Source organism: Geotrypetes seraphini, chromosome 9 (genome assembly GCF_902459505.1).
Source record: "Geotrypetes seraphini chromosome 9, aGeoSer1.1, whole genome shotgun sequence".
In the NCBI taxonomy this organism is placed as follows: Eukaryota; Metazoa; Chordata; class Amphibia; order Gymnophiona; family Dermophiidae; genus Geotrypetes; species Geotrypetes seraphini.
This window is the reverse complement of record NC_047092.1, coordinates 16,467,732-16,491,179: the sequence shown is the minus strand read 5'-3', so window position 1 is coordinate 16,491,179 and position 23,448 is coordinate 16,467,732. Positions and strand designations below refer to the sequence as shown.

General features: G+C 42.7%; 1 protein-coding gene across 6 annotated transcripts in view; it reads left to right on the top strand.

Annotated features, from left to right (window-relative positions):
• The window catches only part of AHCYL2 (adenosylhomocysteinase like 2), a 181,034-nt gene extending 157,906 nt beyond the window's left edge, over nt 1-23,128 (top strand). For all 6 annotated transcript variants that reach the window (XM_033958566.1, XM_033958571.1, XM_033958567.1 and 3 more), the window contains 3 exons: nt 9,327-9,405; nt 17,466-17,586; nt 22,382-23,128. In XM_033958566.1, the coding sequence (XP_033814457.1) occupies nt 9,327-9,405; nt 17,466-17,586; nt 22,382-22,388 (207 nt within the window). In that variant the 3' untranslated portion in view covers nt 22,389-23,128. The remainder of the gene's footprint in view (nt 1-9,326; nt 9,406-17,465; nt 17,587-22,381) is intronic.
• The last annotated feature ends 320 nt before the right edge of the window (nt 23,129-23,448 follow it).

The following is a 23,448-nucleotide window of genomic DNA, read 5'->3' as shown; positions in this document are numbered from 1 at the left end:
TGGGTATCCCGTCCCGGAGGGAGGTAGGGCTACCTTAATTTCGCCAATGGGGAACGCGGTGGTCTCGGCACTTCCTAAGCGGCATACCGTGCCTGTTATGGACGGTTCTGCTCTTAGGGTCTCGGAGGCGCGTGCGTTAGAGACTCTTCTTAAGTGTGATTTTGATGTCTCTGCCTTTGGGGTCCAGACGGCTGTTTGTGGGGAGCTAGTCGCTCGCGCCGTGTTTCGGTGGGCTGAGCGTGTCCTGGATCGGGAGTCTGATGACTGGTCTCTAGTGGATCAGGAGGTAGCGAAGATTGCGATGGCTGCCTCGTTCCTCTCAGATGCTCTTTATGACTTGGTGCGGATTTCGGCTAAGTCTATGGCATGGCCGCGCGGCGTATTTTGTGGCTGCGCGCTTGGGCGGCGGATTCTGCGTCCAAAGCTAAGTTTACTAAAGTTCCCTTTAGGGGGTCTTTTTGTTTGGAGAGGAATTAGATGAGTTGATTCAGACTCTGACGGACTCGAAGGTGCCCCGTCTGCCTGAGGACCGTGCTCGCCCTGCGTCTAGGTGTGGGGCTGCCCGGGGGCGTTTGCGGGAATTTCGCAAGTATCGCCCGGGGCGTGGGGCTGCTTCTTTCCCGGCTCAGGGTTTTTCCCGGGGTCGGTTCTTCCAGCGCATGCAGCCCTTTCGGGGGGCCCGTCGGGGGGCAGGGAATCCCTCCGCCGGTTCCCCCGCTTCCCGTCCTGCGCAATGACTCCTTGCCGGCGCCCCCTTTGGTTCCGGTGGGGGCCCGGCTGCGCAAATTTTTCCCCAAATGGGCCGAGATCGCGTCCGATCAGTGGGTCCTTGAGGTGGTGCGGGACGGTTACGCTCTGGAGTTTACCCGCTCTCTGCCGGACCTTTTCCTCGCTTCTCCATGTCAGACTCCATGGAAGACGCAGGCTTTTCGTCAGACCCTTCAGCGTTTGCTAGATCTCGAGGCAGTGGTGCCGGTGTCCCCTACGGAGTGGGGCACCGGCAGGTACTCCATTTACTTTGTGGTGGCCATAAAGGAGGGGACCTTTCGGCCCATCCTGGATGTCTCTCGATCTGACGGAGGCCTACTTGCAGGTTCCAATTCGGGCCTCTCATCAGCACTTCCTTCGCTTTGCGATCTTGGGGCGGCACTTTCAGTTCTGTGCGCTTCCCTTTGGTCTGGCCACGGCTCCTCGGACGTTCACCACGGTAATGGTGGTCGTCGCGGCAGCCTTGCGGTCGGTGGGCATCCTGGTTCTCCCCTACCTGGACGACTGGTTGATTCGGGCAAAGTCGTTGCAGGAGAGCTCCCGGGTTACGGCTCGGGTGGTGGAGTTTCTCCGGTCGCTGGGCTGGGTGGTCAACCTTTCCAAGAGTCGGTTGGTCCCGGCTCAGCGTCTGGAGTGCCTTGGGGTTATGTTCGACATCTCCTTGGGGAAGGTCTTCCTTCCAGAGGCCCGGGTGAGCAAATTGCAATCTCAGATTCGCCTGCTTTTGGCGTCCCGGGGTCCTCGGGCGCGAGATTTCCTCCAAGTCCTGGGGTCAATGGCGGCGTCCCTGGACGTGGTGAGGTGGGCGCGGGCCCACATGCGTCCTCTTCAGTATGCTCTGCTCCGGAGGTGGTCTCCCCGGAGGCAAGATTTGGATGTTCCGGTTCCCCTGCGAGGCTTGGCGCGCTGCAGTCTGCGCTGGTGGCTCCGGACCCCTCACCTGGTTCAGGGGGTGGGTCTGGATCTCCCGCAGTGGACGGTGCTCCTTACGGATGCGAGTCTCCTCGGTTGGGGGGCTCAGTTTATGGGCCACTCAGCTCGGGGCACCTGGTCCGCGGAGGAGGCCTCCTGGTCGATCAACGGGTTGGAGACCAGAGCGGTCAGGCTGGCGCTGTTAGCTTTCCACTCCCTTTTGCTGGGCAAGTCGGTCAGAGTCCTGTCGGACAATGCCACGGCGGTGGCTTATGTCAATCGTCAGGGGGGCACCAAGAGCACTCCTGTGGCGCAGGAGGCGGCTCGGCTCATGGTTTGGGCGGAGTCCCATCTTCTGGACCTCTCGGCTTCTCATATAGCCGGGGTAGAAAATGTTCAGGCAGACTTCCTCAGTCGTCACTTCCTGGATCCAGGAGAGTGGTTTCTCGGCGCCGGAGCGTTTTTCGGTTGATAGTGCAAGATTGGGGGCAGCCCCTGATGGACCTGATGGCCACGAGTGGCAACGCCAAAGTGCCCCGCTTCTTCAGTCGTCGCAGGGAAGGGCTGGCCGAGGGTCTGGATGCTCTGGTCCAGCCGTGGCCAACGGAGGGGCTGTTGTATGTGTTCCCTCCTTGGCCGCTGGTGGGCAGAGTGCTTCTTCGCATTGTTCACCATCCGGGTTTGGTGGTGCTGGTGGCTCCGGATTGGCCTCGACGTCCGTGGTATGCGGATCTGGTGAGGCACCTGGTGGCGGTTCCTCTTCCTCTGCCTCTCTCGGACGACCTTCTGATGCAGGGTCCCATTCCCATGTTCGACCCGTCTCTCTTCTGTCTTACGGCGTGGCTCTTGAAAGGGGTCGCCTTAGCAAGAAGGGATATTCAGACAAGGTGATCGCTACACTGTTGGGGTCCCGGAGGCTTTCTACCTCTCGGGCTTATGTGCGGGTTTGGCGTCTCTTTGAGGAATGGTGTCGGGCGCGGGGAGTGACCTCTTTTCGCGCTTCTCTGCCTAACATTCTAGAGTTCTTGCAGGATGGCCTGGATAGAGGCCTGGCTTGGTCTTCTCTCCGGGTTCATCTTGCGGCCCTGTTGACCTTTCGAGGGTTGGTGTCAGGTCAGCGTTTATCGGCTCTTCCTGATGTGATTCGGTTTCTGCGGGCGGCCACGTTGCTTAGGCCTCCCCTACGGCCCTCGGTTCCCTCTTGGGCTCTTAATCTGGTTCTCTCTGTTTTGGTGCGCCCGCCTTTCGAGCCCTTGGACGACTGTTCTTTGAAGGACCTTACTTTGAAGGCGGTCTTTTTGGTGGCCATTACTTCTGCTAGGCGTATTTCTGAGCTGCAGGCTTTCTCTTGTAGGGCTCCCTTCTTGGAGTTGTCTAGGGAGCGGGTCGTCTTGCGGCCTGTTCCTTCCTTTCTGCCGAAGGTTGTTTCTCCTTTTCATGTCAATCAATCGGTGGTTCTCCCGGTCTTGGGTGGTCGGGAGGGCTCTTCTGAGCAACGGCAGCTGCGCAAGTTGGATGTCGGTCGGGTCCTTCGCTCTGATGTGCAGCGGACCCAGGAATTCCGGAAGTCCGATCATCTCTTTGTCCTCCTGGCTGGTCCTCGTCGGGGAGCTGGCGCTTCTAAGGCTACTATTGCGCGCTGGATCAAGGAGACGATTGCTTCCGCTTATCTTCTGAAACAGCAGCCTGTTCCGGAGTTTCTCAAGGCTCTTTCCACTCGGGGTCAGGCGGCTTCTTGGGCTGAGTCGTCGCTCGTGCCTCCGGTGAATATTTGTAAGGCTGCGGTTTGGTCCTCCTTGTATTCTTTTGTTAGACATTATCGGGTAGATGTTCAGGCGCGTCGGGACGCGGTGTTCGGTGAGCGTGTTCTGGTATCGGCCCTTCGGGGGTCCCGCCCGTGAGAGGGACTGCTTTGGTACGTCCCATTCGTAAAGTTAACCTCTACTGGTCTGGAGAGTGCTAAAGAAGGAGAAATTAGGTTCTTACCTGCTAATTTACTTTCTTTTAGCTTCTCCAGACCAGTAGAGGTCCCCACCCTGTCTGTTGTTGTTGTTGTTGTTGGGGCTGTTTTCGCGGGCAGTTTTTGTTTTTTGCTGCGGGTTCTAGTATTTTTCTAGGGCCGGGGAGAATTAAAGAACAGCGGCTGTGGCTCGGCTGGCTTAGCTGGCGAGCTGTGGGGACATTTTCCTTCGGGTATTTCTCCTCTGCATTTTCCAACAGCATTTGGGTATGTTATTTGTTACTCCTGTTCGGAGTATTGTTTTCTTCCTGTTTTCCAGTTCTTGGTTCTGCTTGGCTATTCGGCAGACTGAGGGAAATAGAGAAGGGAGGATAGTATATACTGTCCCAAAGTTTTGTTTTCAGTCTCCACCTGCTGGTCATGATTAGATATATACCCATTCGTAAAGTTAACCTCTACTGGTCTGGAGAAGCTAAAAGAAAGTAAATTAGCAGGTAAGAACCTAATTTCTCCTTTATATGCAAAGACGCCAGACAGTGCCATCTCAATGTGTACCCAGCACATTTTCCACAGAAAAACTATAATTTTAGTTGCTATACAACATGCTTTAAGGAACAAGAACAATCATATCTAATGATGAAATTCTCAGCGATTAAAATGATTCTGATTGTAGGGGTGCGTATTTATAATTGTTGCTCCCTTCATTTTAGCTTTAAAAAATGTATTAATAATTACCAGTTACAGGAATTTTGTATTGAAATATGAGTACGTTCAAAAATCATGAAAAAATATGAGCCTTTTCTTCACAATGGGGCAGTAAAAATGAAAGTGGAATGTCAGCTTGCTTCATCACAAGACTTACGACAATGAAGGCAGGTGCTTAGAGGGATAAAAGAGAGGACTTGGAAAGGCGGCTTGAAGAGCAAGAGGTAATGTTTTAAAAGGAATCAAATAGGCTGTGTTTTGGAGAGCTTGTAGCTTTTAAAAGATATGATGTTTAATCCCATTCCTCTAATTTTGAAAGAACTAGTGAATGCATCAAGATCTGGAAATGAGTGTATGGCACATTTGCAGTTGCTCTAGAGCAGGAATGCGGGAAGAGGTCAGAGTGTCGAAGCGTTGTAGATGGTGAAGGCAGTTATATTATCAGTAACTGTCCTAATAACTGTGTGACATATGTAATGATGAATAATCATGTGATTTAGGAAGACGATTTCACTGATTAGTTAAAGCAGTGTGGGAACAAAAAAGAAAAGATTAAAGAACCTCTGCTATATGGCTTGAAAATAGGATCTTGTGATTGCTGAGATCTGAGTCTCAAATGTAAGTCTGGAATCAATAGAACAGCTCTAGATTTTAATAGATGAGCCCTATCAGTAATCTGAAAAGATAACTGCATAAATCATGACTGAAAACTTAGGGCTGGCCATATCCCCCTCATGCATAATTTTACGTTTAGCATGCAAAGTTTTGCACCCTGATTGTAGAATACATAGTTTTGTTCATAACTTAAATGACAAATTATCAGTCATAATTGTTATTAATTGATGCAAATTGGCACTAATTTGCAGGTATAAATGTAATTGCTGATGGAAGCTCGGGTTAGATTGAAGTTTGGCTGTATCTGCTATAAGCTCTTGACTGGCTCAGCACCTAACTGTCTTTTAGATTCATTTACATTTACTAATAACAAAAATTCCAGACATTCACATGCATTATTTACCTTTCCATTGGTTAAAGGGTATAAATTTAAAAGATACCATCATCGCCTCTGGTCATGTCATATGCAGCATCTTGGGGTACGGATTTAGTTTCTATAACTGTGACAGCCTGCTCTTACCAATCTATAATTAGGAGACATCTGAAAATGTACTTCTTCTCTAGATACTATGTAATGTAATGTAATTTATTTCTTATATACCGCTAAATCCGTTAAGTTCTAAGCGGTTTACAGAGAAAAATACATTAAAGGATACAATGAAATAGGATAAATAAATAAAGAATTGGTACTTTGAAATTCCCTTACTGTCCCGAAGGCTCACAATCTAACTAAAGTACCTAAGGACAAACAAATTAGCAAATAATAGATATGAAAATAAAATAGAGGAAATGAGATATAAAGCATCCTAACAAGAATACATAGAACTCTCAATAATATACTGTTAATAAACAAAACGTACAAATCCAAAATAATAATGTAATCGAAAGAAAATAATTGAATAGAAAATAATTTTAAGAATTAAATCAAATATAGAAATGTAGAAAGAAAAATAAACATTAGAAGTAAAGAGAAAAGAAAAGGTAGAGGACGGCATATGAATAGAATGGAATGAGAAAACAGTTAAACATTAGAATTCTAAGAAACATTTTAAATGAAAACTAAACAAATTAGATAAAAAGAAATGGATATAATATGCATAATAAAACAAAAGTCAGGAAGGACTTAATTTCATTTCATCAGTCATCAATGTCATTATCCCTAGAGCTTTAGCCGTTTCAGCCGGGCAACCGCCATCATCGATCTCTGCACATCAGCCATGGGTCCACTTTTTTTCAAAACAGAGAGAAGCATTTCTTGATTTTCTGGAATACTGTCCATTGCAATAAACAGCTCACAGATCTTCCAGCTTCAATTCTCTGCTCCTTGGTCTGGATAATGCAGTTCATTCAACCCGGCCTCACTCTTGATGGTACCGTCATTCACAAACAGTAATCCGAGTCGGCTGTGGGACATCAGGCGCTATAAGACTTCAGGCATGATGAAAAGCCATTCTCCGGACCTCCCGTCCTGCTGATGTCGCGTTGCTGCAGGGGGATTAGAGTCCACGCCATTCATCTCCGATATGGCGCTTGCGGCTCGGCAACTGCTTCCATTCGGCAACTCAGTCACTCTCCGTCGACCTCAGTAACACTCCCTCTTCAATTCAACATCAGCGCCACTCGTTATGGATCGGTCGCCAGGCACAGCGCAGGATCTCCAATGTGCAGCAAATGTCAGGTGTGAAAAAAAGGCAAGTTGTCAGGCACAGCTCAGGATCGCCAAGTGTTCAGGAATACTAGGTGAGAACGAGGCCTTTCTGACAGACCAAGAATAACGGTCTAATCTAAACTGTCAGATCAGAGTCCACAAATGAAATGATAACCAATATCAAAGAAGATTCAAAATTTAACACAAATAAAATAATAATTAAATAAACAAAAAAACAGTAAAAAAAAAAATACTAGGTGATTTAAATTTTTATTCATTTGTATTCTTTTTCTTTTGTAAACCACTTAGAACTTAACGGTAACTGCGGTATAGAAGTAAATTGTTATGTTAATTGCCCTTAGCATTCTGTAACCTTACTGGACAAATTCTATGGCATTTAACTGCAAGAGGGATGCCCAGAACGTTCACACTAAGGTTATAAAATACAACAGTTAGGCATGCAACTGTAATATCTAGTTATGAATATTTATGCTAGCCATTGACATGGTATAAGTGGCTGTGGACGTACCCTAGTATACTATAGTAATTTTTGGCATAATTGCCACTATATAATTTGTACTTGGGTGCCAGGATGCTGTGTGCTAACTTTTGGCAAACTAGAGAGAATTACCCCCTAAGAGCATTCAGTCATTGTTAGTGCTTTTGCTTACAGAATTAAGTTTGGGATTCTTGCAGCTCTCCTTACCAACCAGCTGCAGTACTTTGCAGATCTGTTGTCCAACTTGACCACTCAATACAATGCAATATAATTTCTTATATCCTGCAGTTTTCATCAGGGTATCATAGCGGCTTATAGCAAGAAGGGTTATATTATGAGAAGCAAGATTAATATTGCCAGATTAGTTAGATGACAGTTTGTGAGATGAAAAGGCTGAGAAAAAGTTGAGTCTACTGGGGGACCTTCCTATCAAAATGTACCTAAAGATGACAACGTACCCTTGTTTTGCTTTATGTTGTTAACCTAATATACACCACTTTGCCAGTTTAACCCCTTGAAAAGTGGTATTTCAATGGCAATAAACAAAACCGTAAAACAGGCCTTTAAAGCAGGGAGTCATAGATAGAAGCAATTATGGATGTGGTTGGAGTAGGTAAAAATGGACCTACTCTGACTCCAGTTTCAAAATAAAAACTTATATATGGCACTCTTCAGATCAAGGCTCAAAGCCCACTTCTTTAAAGATGCTTTCAGTTCCCAATTCCAACCCACCTGCTAAGCATCAATATCTGTCTTATCCATTTCCCTCTGTAATTCTCCTTCCTGAGCTCAGTGTATGGATGCACCACCTTGTCGAGTTTGTCTGGACTAGGTTGTAAACTACGTACGTAGAGTAGTGTTATGGAAATGATTAGTAGTATATGGTAAATATAAGGATTCCGTTCATAAATACAGTGAGAGATTAGGGAAACTGGGCCTGTTCTCCCTTGAAAAGAGGAGACTGAGAGGAGGCATGATCAAAGCATTCAAGATAATGAAGGGAAAAGACTTAGTAGATAAGGACAGGTTGTTCAACCTCTCCAAGGTAGAGAGAACGAGAGGGCACTCTGAAGTTAAAAGGGGATAGATTCCGTACAAACGTAAGGAAGTTCTTCTTCACCCAGAACTGGAGAACTGGAACGCTCTTCCAGAGGCTGTTATAAGGGAAAACACGCTCCGGGGATTCAAGACAAGGTTGGACAAGTTCCTGCTGAACTGGAACGAACGCAGGTAGGGCCGGTCTCGTTAGGACACAGGTCTTTGACCTGGGGGCTGCCGCATGAGTAGATTGCTGGGCGCAATGGACCACTGGTCTGACCCAGCAGCGGCAATTCTTATGTTCTTATGAGAGATTCCAGAGTAATGGGGCAGTAAAAAATTAAAGTAAAATGCCAACTTGCTTCATGACAAAACCTATGACATTGAGGGCAAGTGATTAGAGAGATCAAAGAGAGGACTTGGAATGGAGGCTTGAAGAGCAAGAAGTAGTATATAATTGTATAATTACTGTATATCTTTGTCCTGGATCTAAATTACTTCAGTGGCACTTCAAAAGTGTGTGGGTCATTGTCACGCTGACAATCACGCACCGACACCTGCACACAGGACAAATGCGCGCCACTGGTTCCGCCGCTTTAATGCCGTACCGTTAGCATTCTGGGGGAGGGGGAACCCCTCCTACAATGAAAAGTCCCGAACAGTGAGAGAATGGAAGTTTACAGTGTACTGGGGGTGGTTCCCCCTCCCAAACCCCCCTCCCCCAATGGGAACGCAATCAGTTATAACTGTACTGGGCAGAATGCTAAGGGACGCATTAAAGCGGCGGAATTCATCCTGCGCACAGGTATCGGCGCGCCAATGTTCTGAATGCTTTTGTCGGTATACCATTACTTTAGATCCAGAACAAAAAATGTAAAGCCTATTAGGAGCTGGACAGTAGAAAAATAGTGGAATCTAAGATTTGGTGTACCAACTCCACAGCCCTTGGGAAGACAAGCTTGTACCAAGTAACTGGATGTAGGAAAAGGTGCTCAGTAACTTTACAGATTGTAGCTGGTAGGTTGCAGCCGAATTGTACGTCCCCTTGAACCTATTTAGGCATAGAACGACTCACAAATTGTAGATTAGATTAGACTAATTAGCTTGTTTAGGTAGGATACTTTCTCACTGGATGATTGGGGTTGAAATCATCAATATACCTTTTATTTTTACGTTTCCAGGCTTTGGCATTGATAGAGCTCTACAATGCTCCAGAAGGACGTTACAAGCAGGATGTGTACCTGCTACCTAAGAAAATGGGTAAGGAGGTCGTCTGAGAGTTCTCTGATGCTATCTGTGTCCATGTGCCTGCATTATATTTCATGTTTGTTTGATATTACACTACATTACAAAGCTCTTTATATTCTGCTATAGACCTTATGAGTTCCAGGCAGATTACAATAAAGCAGAAGACCGGAAACAAACCCGGTTAAACTTGCAATATTGGGGGAAAAAAATCAGTTCAAAAATTTATTTAATAAAACTTTTAAAAGCTTTCTAAAAACTAAATAGTTTCTGATCTAACAGTGAAAGGAAGTTTATTCTAAATAGTCGGAGGGTGATATCTAAAAGAAACACTAAGTTGGTGGAATAGTTTAATTGATTTAGGTGATGGAAATTGTAAACAGAATTGATTTTGTTGTATATGACCCTGTCTACCAATCATTAAGGAAACTAAATCCAGCAAATAAGAAGGGGCTAAGTTATGTAAAATATTAAAAAGCCAATACACAGAGCTTATAAGTTATCCTAGCTGAAATTGGTAACCAATGTAATTGAACAAAGTAAGGTATAACCCTTTCATATTTAGGAATCGAGAATATAACTCTTAACTGCAGTATTTTGTGTTCAATAGTTTTTATTAAAGTTTTGTAAAAAATAACAAGAAGCAAAACAACAGAAAACAGGTATACTATGATACAGAACTAACACAGCGTCATACAATGATCAGCAATTATCACAGGGAATAGTAAGTATGCAGAGCAAAGGTTCTAACACATGTCTAGAATAGGAGCCCATATCTTGTTAAAGGTAGACAAGGAATTTGATTTCTCAGCAGCTACTTTTCAAACTTCGCATAGAGACATACCAGATTCCACCAGAAGGATATATTAAGAGATGCAGAGTCTTTCCAATTAGACAATATAGATTTGTGGGCTAACTGCAACAAACTAGACAGTAGTTTAGTCTGGTATGTATCCAGTACATCAGGCATGGCATGAGCACCAAACATCACCACAGCATAAGAATGAGAAGATGTAATAGGTAAGTATTCACATATGTGCGCCCACACATTGGACCAGAACTCAAGTACATTCGGACAATGGTAAAACATGTGAGCAAAAGTACCAACCCCTACAACACATGACCAACATTTATTAGACAACTTATTGCCAGTTAAAGAGAGCTTATGTGGGGTCCAGTAGGCCTTATGAAGAAGAAAGAACATTTGTTGAGCTATGGCAGAAGACTTAAGAGATCTTCTTGTGGAGATCCAGATCAGTTTCCAAGTGTTGGGGGAGAAAGATGTATCAACGAACTCCTCCCAAGCAGTTTGAAGAGTCGTGCATGCAGGGAATTTCTCATCCCGTAGGATCCGGTACCATGAAGATGCTTCTTTCCTAGCCCCACTATATTGTAAACACCAAGGCAAGATAGAAGGAGTCAACTGAGATTTTGGATGTTTTTTCAAACATGCCGTCAAACAGTGGCAAAGCTGAAGCCAACGAAAGCTGTGAGATACCGGTAGGTGATACTTAGAAGCAAGTTGAGAAAATGACATCGGTTTGGAGTTCACCATCACATGATTAAAGGACCAGATATCCTTCTTTATCCATGACTTCCATTCCATATATTGCCCCTGGATCCTTACAAGCGGATTGTTCCAGATTGAGGAAGAGGATGTCGAATTCCAAGTCACATCAGCACAATTATCAACCGCGCGTAGCGCAGAGCAGGTAGAAGAAAGGATTGCATTGTTGTCCACCATGTGGTTAGGAGCCATGAAGGAAATATGCTTTAGATGATTCGCCGAGTGGAAATTAAGCTCCAACGAGAGCCAGGAAGGCGGATAATCAGGGGGAGAGTCAAGCATCCATTTCGAACCCTGACGAGCCAGAAACGCTAGATGGTAATCAAGGTAGCTAGGAAAGTTTACACCACCAAGTTCTTTTGCGGCTTTTAGTTTCTTCAGCGCAATGCGAGGAGGTTTCTTTTGCCACAGAAATGAAACCAAGATGGATTCCAGTTTGGCATAAACCTTAGGGTCCAATAAGAATGGTAACATAGAGAGAATATAGTTGAGTTTAGGGGTCAATATCATCTTGATGGTATCGAGTCTTCCCCACCAGGACAATTTAAGGGGAGACCAGCGGTTTGTCATAGAGGAAGCAATCTGGAACAGCAGTTCTGAGTTGTATTTTTGAGTATCTTCCAGCGATGAACTGCAGTATTTTGAACAGTTTGTAATCTCTTTAGGAGTCTTGTAGTACACCCAAGATAAACTATGTTACAATAATCCAGTTGCAAAAGAATTAATGACTGGACCACTAGTGAAAATGCTGAAATATCAAAACATTTTCTGACTTAACTTCCTTAAAAGCCCCAAAACTTTTTTACTCACAAAATTAACCTGATATTCCATAGTTAACATATTGTCTAGTTGAACTTGCTATTCGTGGCAGTATGGTTCCTGAAAATCTTTGTGAACTGTGAATTTGCAAATAACAATAAAATGCATCTGTGGGAAAGTAGATATTAGGCTCCAGCAATACATGTGGTTCCTCAAAACCATGGAAAGTGAATAATGGATCCTATGGGGAAAACAGGGTTAGGTTCCTGCATGGGACAGCACTTGACAAAAAACTATATGTTTTCAAACATTTTTTTTTATTTGTAGTACTGCTAATAGAAGTAACATGTTTCTTTTTGGAGCTGTTACTTGCAACTCACTCCCTGGATGCTTGGTAGTCATTTTTAGAAGTGAAAGCAAAGAAGCGCAAATAGTGGTCATAATTTGCACACCCGCTGGTACATGAAATCATGAATATTGGATATGCGAATAGTGAGAACGCAACTGCCATGGAAGAGCCTTTCAGAGTGGTTTAAATATCCAAAATTAGGTTTATTGAGAAAAAGAGCAGAAACATAGAAAGATGACGGCAGAAAAGGGCCAAGGCCCATCAAGTCTGCCCACTCTATAGACCCTCCCCTTAATATTATACAATGTTTTACCCTGACCCACTTAGGGATCCCACATGGGCGTCCCATTTATTCTTAAAATCTGGCACGCTGCTGGCCTCGATTACCTGTACTGGAAGCTTGTTCCATTGATCAATCACTCGCTCCGTGAAGAAATACTTCCTGGTGTCGCCGTGAAATTTTCCGCCCTTGAGTTTGAGCGGGTGCCCCCTTGTGGTTGAGGGGCCTCTGAGAAGGAAAATGTTATCTTCCACTTCTATACGTCCGGTGACGTATAGAAGTACATAGGTGGTAGGAGACAGAGAAATAACAATTCACAAATCTGATTCAAGCACTGTGACCTGAAGATCACTCGGAACAGGCTGCAGAAATATAGGCTTTGTCATTAGCTAAAAGTGAATGAAACAAAACTTAACAAAGGTTCTCTGTAGGCATAAATGGGAAGGTAAAGCTTTTGCAAAGAGAAACCAGTGACACTGAAGATCCTGCTTCTTAAGTAGCAGAAACATATATCTGAAGGAAAGTACTACAAGTTGGTTAAGTTGTGTAATTAAACTCTGGAATTTATTGAAGGAGAATGTGGTAAAAGCAGCTAGTTTAGCAGGGTTTAAAAAGAGTAGAAAAATTTCCTAAGCCATTATTAAGATGAACTTTGGGAAAACCACTGCTTATTCCTAGGATAAGCCACATAAAAAAATCTGTTTTATTCCTTGGGATCTTGCCAGGTACTTGTGAGCTGGGTTGGAAACAGGATGCTGGGCACGATGGACCTTCAGTCTTCTGCCCACTGACTCCAACTCTATCCCAGTTGACAGATCCTGGACTGCCTTTGAGCACGTATCCGAATCCCTGGTCTTTAAACTCTGCCTCAAACTGAAATCCTGCAACTGTACCTTGGACCCATTCCCCTCCTACCTATACAAGAAAATTCCCGCACAGGCCATCTCATCTCTTACCAAACTTATAAACTCCGCCCTACATTCGGGCCTCTTTTCCCCAGAAATGGGACATATTGCCTTGACCCCACTACTGAAAAAATCTGATCTAGACCCTTCCACACAATCCAGCTATCACCCAATAGCAAATATCCCTCTCCTTACCAAAATACTAGAGTCCATCATATCTACCCAACTCTCATCCTATTTAGAGAGATTCTCTATTCTCCTACCTTACCAATATGGCTTTTGTCCCAACTTCAGCACCGAATCCCTATTGACCTCCTTAATCTCAAAGGTTCAACAACTTCATTCTCATAATAAGTTCACCGTTCTTCTACAATTCAACCTTTCTGCAGCTTTTGACGTTGTCCATCATGATATTCTAGTTTACCAACTCTCCGAGATAGGCATTAAATCCACAGTCCTAGACTGGTTCTCGAAATTCTTATGTTCCCGCTCTTACACTGTCAACATGAATGGCACATCATCCTCCCCCTGGAAACCGATATGTGGAGTCCCGCAAGGCTCACCTCTATCTCCTATTCTTTTCAACATCTATATGTCCTCCTTGAAACTCCTCCATCTATCCCCCCTAGAAACACTTTACACTTATGCTGATGACATCCTTGTCCTCCTCGAGACCGACTCGAACCTCACTAACCTCTCTGAGAACATATCCTCATGTATAACGAACCTCCAATCCTGGGCCCACACCGTGCAAATGAAACTGAACGAGTCCAAAACAAAACTACTTTGGCTAGGCCCAAAATTAGACCAACTACCCACCTTCATCCCACTGTCCTCTAGCTCCACTCTGCAGCTTGAGTTCTCAAGCAAAGTTCTGGCATCATCATTGATTCTACATTGTCCTTCAACGACCACCTCAATTCCTTGGTAAAAAAAAGCTTTTTCAGCCTTCACATGCTGAGGAAAGTGAAATCCTGTTTCCATCAAAATCACTTTGCCGTCCTTGTCCAATCCATCATCCTTTCCAGACTGGACTATTGCAACTCTATCTACTTAAGCCTAACAAAGAAAAACCTTCAAAGACTTCGGCGGATTTAGAATGCAGCGGCTAAGCTTATCTTCGCAAAAAGTAAATTTGTCCATGTCTCACTGCTCCTGTCCAAGCTTCACTGGCTTCCGATAATCTCCAGGGTCCACTTTAAATGCGCCTGTCTTTCAAGATCCTACACGGCATCCTTCCTCCCTTTATTCCACTTTCTTGGAATTCCTGAAATCCTAATGCCACCAGATCCACCCAAAAATTAAAACTATCCTTCCCCTCATTAAAAGGCATTTCCCATGCAGGAAAACTAGGGACCTCCCTCCCCTTCAGAATCACTGAGCTCTGGAACAACCTTACCTCCCCTCTTCGGAATCTGAGCTCTCTCCAACTTTTCCGTAAACATCTGAAAACCTGGCTATTCTCAAAAATGTAATGCTTCCTCCCTCTCTGGTATACTAAGCCCTCTAAACATTCTTTATACTAAGGCCTATAACCCTTCATTGGAGTTCCTTTCTATCCCAACTCACCGTGCCAAGCTCTACGATTGTGGAGAGGATGCGGTATACAAACCTAAGGTTTAGTTTAGTTTAGTCTCAGTATGGCAACTCTTATGTTAGGATTGTAGGGTGCATCCTGGGGTGTGTGGGATATTAAAAGCTGGGCGAGGTACAATGGGATTCTTGAATGGTGCATTTTATGAACCAGAATTATTTTTTCATAGATTTATATAACTCAAAGATGCTACAGAGGTAGCTTTGGATTTCTTTCTGTAAAGAAATGTTGGATCCCTTACTTTGTGCTAGATGATTTTAGAGAATTTGCTGGGCTCTATTAAATCTGATGTAATAGTCTATATAATAACCCAACTAGTCATATACCATATGTATTCAAATATAAACCTTAACGGAATAGAAACCAAGGTAACTTTATCCCCCTCAAAAAGGGGGGAAAAAGGTTGACTCAAATATAAACTAAGAGTTTATATCCAAGTATGGCAATGTTCTCTCTTTTCTCCCCCCCTCCCCCCAACCAGCACTAATAATCTTACTTTTCCTGAGATGTCCTGTCCTTGCTGTCCCAGCCTGGCAGCCCCAGCCATAGCAGGCTTCCCCTGGGCCTATCTTAAACCCTGGTGGTCCAGTGGTTAGCTGGGACAGTAGCAATCCCAGCTGTTGCAAGTCCTGGCTGGCTCTGCACCACCACGCCCCCCTCTCACTTTTCAGACTTATCCAAGACATACCAGGTGGTCCAGCGGGGTGAGTTGGAGCAGGAGCGATCCTCCTACGCTCCTGCCCTGTGCAGTCTCAATACAGAAAATGACTGTTGCAAGTTCCTGCAGCAGCCTCACAAGACTTCTGAACTTGTGGCAGCAATTTTCTACAGCAAGATTGAAAGGGACAGGAGCATAGGAAGATCGCTCCTGCCCTGACTCACCTCTGGACCACCAGCTGGGCCTTGGATAGGTCTGAGAGGAGGGCGGAGTGGTTCAGAGCTGTCCAGGACAGGACACAGGAGGGATTGCTCCTGTCTTGGCTTACCGCTGGACCACCTTGGCTTAAAGTAAACCTGGAGGAGGCCTGCAATATGCAGAAGGGGGAAGCACAAAGCAATCAAATATAAATTGAAACCCTTTTTTTTGGACCATTTTTTTGCCCCCAAATCTCGGATTATTTTCAAGTATATACGATAAAGTGAGGTATAGAGATGCATTTGTGTACAGGTCACCTAGCAAAGCAAAGAGCTGAATTTGCATTACAGGAGTTTTCAAGTTTCAAGTTTAATATGTATTTGATTAATCGCTTTGTCATTCTTCAAAGCGATTTACAAGTAATTAAAATTACAGTATAAAAGATATATTAAAATAAATAAAGACTAACGGGACACAGACAATTTGACAAGAACTGGAAACAAAGGGATAGGTCGGGGAAGAAATTACAATATATAATTAAAGAGTGGGATACAAAAATGGAAAACACATAAGGAAGGGTTAAAAATGAAGATGATTAAATATGAGATTGTGGAAAGAAGAAAAGGTTGGTTCTAAGACTTATTAAAATTCTTAAAAAGAAAAATTTTCGCTGGGGTTAAATTGTGAAGGCGTCGTTAAAAAGGAAAGTTTTCAGTTTAGTTTTGAATTTTTCTAAAGTGATTTCTTCTCGTAAATAACTAGGGAGAGAATTCCAGGTTTGAGGAGCTGTGACTGAAAAAATATACTGCCGGCGCGTATTTATTATTTTTAGCGAAGGGATCGTTAATAAATGCTGTTCATCTGATCTTAGAGTTCTATTAGAAGAGTAAGGGATTAATAATTTATGAATAAAAGCCGGAGTTTTAAAATGAAGAGCTTTAAAAATGAGCAAGCTGAGTTTGTATAATATTCTGTGGGCCACTGGAAGCCAATGGGCTTCCTTAAGAAGAGGTGTTATATGCTCAAATTTTTTAGCTTTTGAAATAAGCCTAATGGATGTGTTTTGTATAATCTGTAGACGTTTGATTTCTTTTTGGGCTATTCCCTTAAACAAAGCATTACAGTAATCTAATTTTGAAATGACGAGAGAATGAATAAGAATTTTCAGAGAGTCGGTACTGAGAAATTGTGAGATAGAACGTATTTGTCTAAGTTTGAAGAATGAGGACTTGATGACGCTACTAATATGATCATGAAAAGAGAGTTTGTGATCAAAAATTACTCCAAGTATTTTAGTATTGTTTACAACTTGTAAAGAAAGCCCATTAATGGAGATCGGAAGGATGAGTTTAGGATTATCTTTCCAAGGAAAGAGCAACACATTAGATTTATTGATGTTCAATGCAAGTCGGTTGTTGTTTAACCAGTGGTGGATTTTTTCAAGTTTTGTATTAATTAAAGATATGTCAGATGGGTTATTAGTATCTATGGGATGAAGAAGTTGTATGTCATCAGCGTAAGCGAATGCATTAAAGCCGATTGATTGACATAAAGTCAGCAGAGGTGCTAGAAATATATTAAATAGATATTAAATATGAATCCTAGATCTCTGCTTTGGAAGAGAGAATTTAAATATACTTGCATTATTATGCTAGGATGAAAACTACTCCACTGAAATCTTTGTAACTTGTGTGCATGGGTGTATTGGTGGGGATGGACAGTTAATGTGCAAGGAGCTATTTTCCTACCCTTGAACTCGTTTCAGATGAATATGTTGCAAGTCTTCATCTTCCCACCTTCGATGCACACTTGACGGAACTTTCAGATGAGCAAGCAAAATATCTGGGACTGAATAAGAATGGACCTTTCAAACCAAACTACTACAGGTTAGTGGCAAATTTGAAGTAACATGTTACGATTCTAATATGTCTCCATTTCTTCAGGCATTCTTTCCTCCTCCATGTGGATGTTAATGGCATTGGTGGTGGTTCTTTTTCCACCTTTTGTAGTTACTGAAGGTATTTGTGTAACAAAGTACACTTTACCTTGTGTTTTTAATGTACTGCAATTATTTACTGACGGCATTAGTGTGCTGGCAAGTCCAGAGTACAAGCAAAGAATTCTGAGATGATATATATTAAACAAATCAGATCCTGGGAAATGTCTGCAGATAGGCTGAATGGCCCCTACCTACATGTTACTAACAAAAGACCTTTTACTTAGAATTCCACTAAAAGACTTCTGAAAGAACAGTACTTGAGATTAACAAAGAACCTTTTTGCGTAGTACTGGGGAGATGTGATGAGGACAAGTGCTTAGGAATTAGGACACAGAATAGCTCTAGCTACCAGTTATTCAAGGGTCATTCCTCTTGTCAACTAAGCATTGTTTTAAACAGATACCAAATTGTGACAGAGGAAGATACTGGAAGTTACTATTTTTAGAACAAACTCAAACCTATAAAGACAGGCTTCAAACTCCCTGCCCCTCTTCTTTCTTGACCCTTCCTCTTCACACCTATACACCCACCATTCAGACATGCACACACCATTCAGGCAGGGCACAGGCTCTTTCTGCTCTGCTCTCTCATACACCCATACACAGACATACACCCCTCCTCAGCCATTATCAGAAGGACAGCCACATTTTCTTATACACCCACAGAAGCAGCTCTAAATCTAATTTATACAGTACTCTATATTTGTAAAAGCCTATTCCTATAAAATATACTTTTTATGCATCACCTCTCATTATCTTATTTCCCACTGCCTCTGAGACCTGAACCTGGACCCAAAATAGACTAGACAATACAAAAATATAAACACAAAACATTAAAACTACCACAGTTCAATAAATAGCACAGAAGGGGCTATTCTCCAAGGACAAGCAGACATAATATTCTCACATATGGGTGACATCATCCATGGAATCCGGTACAGAAATTACCAAGTGCACTGTCACTTTAAATCTTTAGGCAGTGCCCATACTTCACGCATGCTGGTGCCTTCCTACCAAATGTTGGCTCACAGTACAGGGGTGGGATGGAAATAGATCCTGGGGCAGGGAAAATTTGTCCCCGTTTCATTCTCTACAGTCCCTACATAAGATTCTACCATGACAGAGTACTGCTTCAAACTCATCCAATATTCCTACCCAAAGTAGTCTGAGAATTCCACCTTAACCAGTTCATAATTTTGCCTGTTGTCTTTCCAAAGCCACATATACATCCTGGAGAGTCAGTGAAACATACATATAAACAGGGTTAGAGAAATAATCATGTTACAAACTTATCAAACAAGTAAATTTTCAACAACTTTCTGAAGGCATAATATGATTGCATTTGTGGAATCAGAGAACTTAACCAGGAATTCATTTTTCCTAACTGGAAAGCAAAAGTCTTATCTAGAAATCTCTTGTAACGACAAGCTTTTACAGATGGATACATAAACAAACAGTCATTTTGAGTATTTTTGTACAAGTTTAATAAAATTTTAATTAATCGCTTAATCATAATTCTAAGCGATGTACATAACACTAAAATTACAAAATTTAGGAAACAGTACAACACATAACAAGAACTGAGTCTTGCAAAACTAATGACAAACTTGACAAACCCATAAACACAGGGAAAGAGGGGAAAAGAATTACAAGTTATTTGATAGTAGTAAGTAAGACATTCAAGGGAAATACATGAGGGGAGGAGAAGTCAGTATACTTCAGTGAAGCTATACAGTAGAGTTGAAATCAGACCAGTGAAGTGGCTTGCTAGTTATCAAAGGCATCCTTAAAAAGGAAGCTTTTTAATTTGATCTTAAATTTTTCCAAGTTGCGTTCTTCCCTCAAATAGATAGGGAGCGAATTCCATGTTTGTGGGGCTGTGATAGAAAAAATAAATTGCCGCCTTATTTAACTTAAATTGGGAGGATAGGTATCCTGGAGCAAGACCAAAAAGAGCTTTAAAGCAGATGCAGCCAAATTTAAACAAAATTCTCGCTTCAAATGGCAACCAATGGAGTCGCTGATAAAAAGGACTCACCTGGTCACGTTTTTTTAACCCGAAGATCAAGTGCACTGCCGTATTTTGTATTGCTCGAATATGACTTAAAATTTTCTTGTAAGATGCCAAGTAAATGATGTTGCAATAGTCAAGGGCAGATAGAATTAGAGACTGAACTACTAATCTGAAAGATACTAAGTCAAAATATTTTTTAATAGTTCGAAGTTTCCAGAGAATCCTGAAACATTTTTTTATCATTAGATCAATGTGGTCTTCTAAAGTTAAATAATGATCTAATGTCACCCCAAAGATCTTAATTGAAGTGGCTATGTCAAAATTCTGACCTTTAATTTGAAGTTTTTTATCTGTAATGCTAGGTTCATAGTCAAATTCGCACAAGACAACAGCGTGCGGACAAGTGAGCGCCAAGACAAGTGAGCGCAAGACAATTGAGCGCAAATGATTTTTAGTATAAAGCACGAGCGGGACAAATGAGTGAAAAACATCTGAGCGCAAGACAAATGAGCGAAAGACAACTGAGCGCAACACATCTGAGCACCGGCAACTGAGCTTATAATTATAATGATTAAATAATTAAATAATTATAGTGATTAAAAATACATTTGCACACCACAGTATCGGCGCGCGTTTGACCCAGGTGCTTTTGTCCCGTTACCATACAATAGCGTGCAGGATCTTATAGTGCAGGGGTGTCAAAGTCAGGTTTTCATGATTTCCCCAATGAATATGCATTGAAAGCAGTGCGTGCACATAGATCTCATATTCGGAAGGCGGACTGTTCTGAGCACATATATAAAGAGGAAACGTAACCATAGTAACGAAAATGCATCCACGTGACTTATAGTCAAAGCACAAAGAGGCAAGGGAACCATACTGATAACGTGGTGACAAGGTGAACGTGTGCATGCCCTCCGCCATGCGCCATTTTGAGGCGCGCTAAATTGTCGTTGCGCTGTTATCCTTGTGCTCAATTGTCTTGCGCTCACTTGTCTTGCCATTTTTGTCAGCGCACTTTTGTCTTGCATGCATTTGACCTGCCACCGTAATGCTATCGTTCGGACTAGCAAGAAAAAATTTAGTTTTTTCTGGATTAAATTTAAATTTGAACATCCAGTGTTCTATCTGTGCCAGGAAAAAAGCAATCTGATCTTTTATATCTTTTATATCCTCAGAAAAAGCTGACATTGGCAAAAGTATAGTAATATCATCAGCGTAGATATAGAATTTGACTTTCAAGTCTTGCAATAAATTGGCCAAGGGAATCAAATAGATATTAAAAAGAGTGGACGACAGTGGAGATCCCTGTGGCACTCCTGATGGATTACTCCAAGAGGATGAATATTGCCCAGCCGAATAGACTTGATAAGACCTATTTTGCAAAAAGCCTTTAAACCACTTCCAAACATTCCCAGTGATTCCAATAGTGGACTGTATCTCCTTTGCTTATACTCCGGCTGGGCTGACACTCCAGGGCCTTGTAACTGCCCACAATATCCAAGCTATGGTTGCTTTGGTGGCTCGTTTCTACTCTGCATCTATAAAAGACGTCTGCAAAGTGGCTACTTTGGTCCTCATTCCATACTTTCACTTCTTACTACTATGTGGAACAAAACTCCAGAAGAGATAGTTAGTTTAGACAAGAGGTTCTGTAAAATCTTTCTACTTTTTGAGTGCCAACTTTCTCTCCAACTCTCTTGTGTTTTACCAAGATCATATTTATGAATCCGTTATCCTCATCCAGAGTCATGATCCTAGCAGCTAGTTTAGCTTGAGAGTCCCACATGTGAGAATATGCCTGCTTGTCCTCGGAGAAAGCAAAGATACTTAACTGTAGCAGGTGTTCTCGGAGGACAGCAGGGACATTCTCACAACCCGCCCACCTCCCCTATTTGGCTGCTTAGTTTTGTTACTGAACTGATGGCACCAGCCCCCGCACAACAGACACGGCCTAAACATTTAAAGTGACAATGCACTTGGTAGTGTGCGTATCAGGTTCCATGGTTAATGTTACCTACATGTGAGAATATATGCCTGCTGTCCTCGGAGAACACCTGCTACAGGTAAGTATCTTTGCTTTTTCTGAATGTGAAAACAGAGGTATTTCCAGCAGTGGTAATACACACCCACGTACTTGCCCTGTGGTACTTAAAGTAGCAGGAAGTTCTGAGTAAGAAACATCACCCAGCACTGGAACAGCCTCACCCCAACTTCAGTATTTCCCCAGCTTATGCAGAAAAGTAAAATCTGCTCCACTTTGGAACCCAGTCCTCTCTCTGTTGTGGCAGAAGTGATGCTCAGTTTCTTTTGTCCTGTTAGCACTATGCCTTGTTGTGTCATGCAGGAAAGACTGTTTATCAGAAATTTTAATAAAACCATTATCCAAAGTGGCACCAGCTGAGTCGAATTTCCCCTACCTCCCACATGTGCATAACCACTCATGTTTGAACAAATTTCTTCAGAGGACCATCTCAGTGTTAAATGTATAGTATCTTTTCTTACCTTCTGGCAGACCATTCCACAAATATGCTACACCCTTTTAAGGCAATAACTAACTACCCCCCTTATTTTAGTGTGTCCTCTCAACTTCTACCAGACCTCCCTCCATTTAATAAAGCTGTTCATAACAGGCCCATCTCACACTTTTTCTGTCTTTTTCTACCTAGGTATTAATTTCTTTGTAACACTAACGGAGAAGAGTCGAAGGAGAGAGACAACCAGGCCTTTCTCGGATCCGGTACCGCCAGACCATGCGGTACGAGACTCCTCAATTACAGCTGGACTTATTCACACAATAGACAGTGTGTTAGATTATTTATTTATTAAAAACAGCAAAATCCCTAGAGTATGGTCCATGTAGCCTCTGCCAGTGGTGTGTGATTTTTGTTCGTTTTTTTTTCCTAACTGCCATAAGACTGAGAGGGGAAGAGCAAGTTCTCAAAAATTATTTAGCTGAAATTGTCTATCAGCTTCAAGTAATCGTTTCCCCTTGTAAATCTTAATCTAATAATGGGGTGGGTTAGAGGCCCACTGGGAGGAAGGGCAGGAATCTAATAGTGTGAGTGGGACTTAAATGTATACCATGTTGTGGGGGGTTCCTGCATTTTTCTGATGTTTGTTGGAGGGACAGCTGGCTGGCAATCAGATGCCCTGTATTTAGACATTTCTTTTTAATGCAAGGTAGTGGCAAAAAAAAAAAATATTTTAATATCTTGGTCACGTCTTAAATGTTTTTCTCATGCCTTTGGAAGTGAAGCTCATGCATGCCCACTTGCTCTCAGCTGTGCTGACAAGACTTTTCTTAAAACACTAAGTTATAAAGTGCTAGTAAGGATTTGTGTTTTTTTCTGGGATGGGTGAGTTCTGGCAGAAATGTTGTTGATGGACTAGATATTAAAATTCCCTTATTTCTAGGGGTAGCTCTAATGTTGACTTGCTGCACCTCCAGGGATACATGTATGACTTGCGCATGCTATACGCTTGTATTTCTGTTAGGGCTGCTGCATTCACTGCATTCCTCTGACACATGGGGGAAAAAACAACTGCTGTATTCAGCCAATCGGTCAGTTGATTGGCTGAGTCCTATTTATAAGGTAGTCCCACACAATGAAATGATTACATATGAGCCAGTTTTGTTATCTTTAGTGAACTGAGGGCTTTTGATTCATTTTTCTGCGTTATTGTATTCTACTTCGAAAAAATTAGATACTTGGATCGCCTAGTGTAGTTTCTG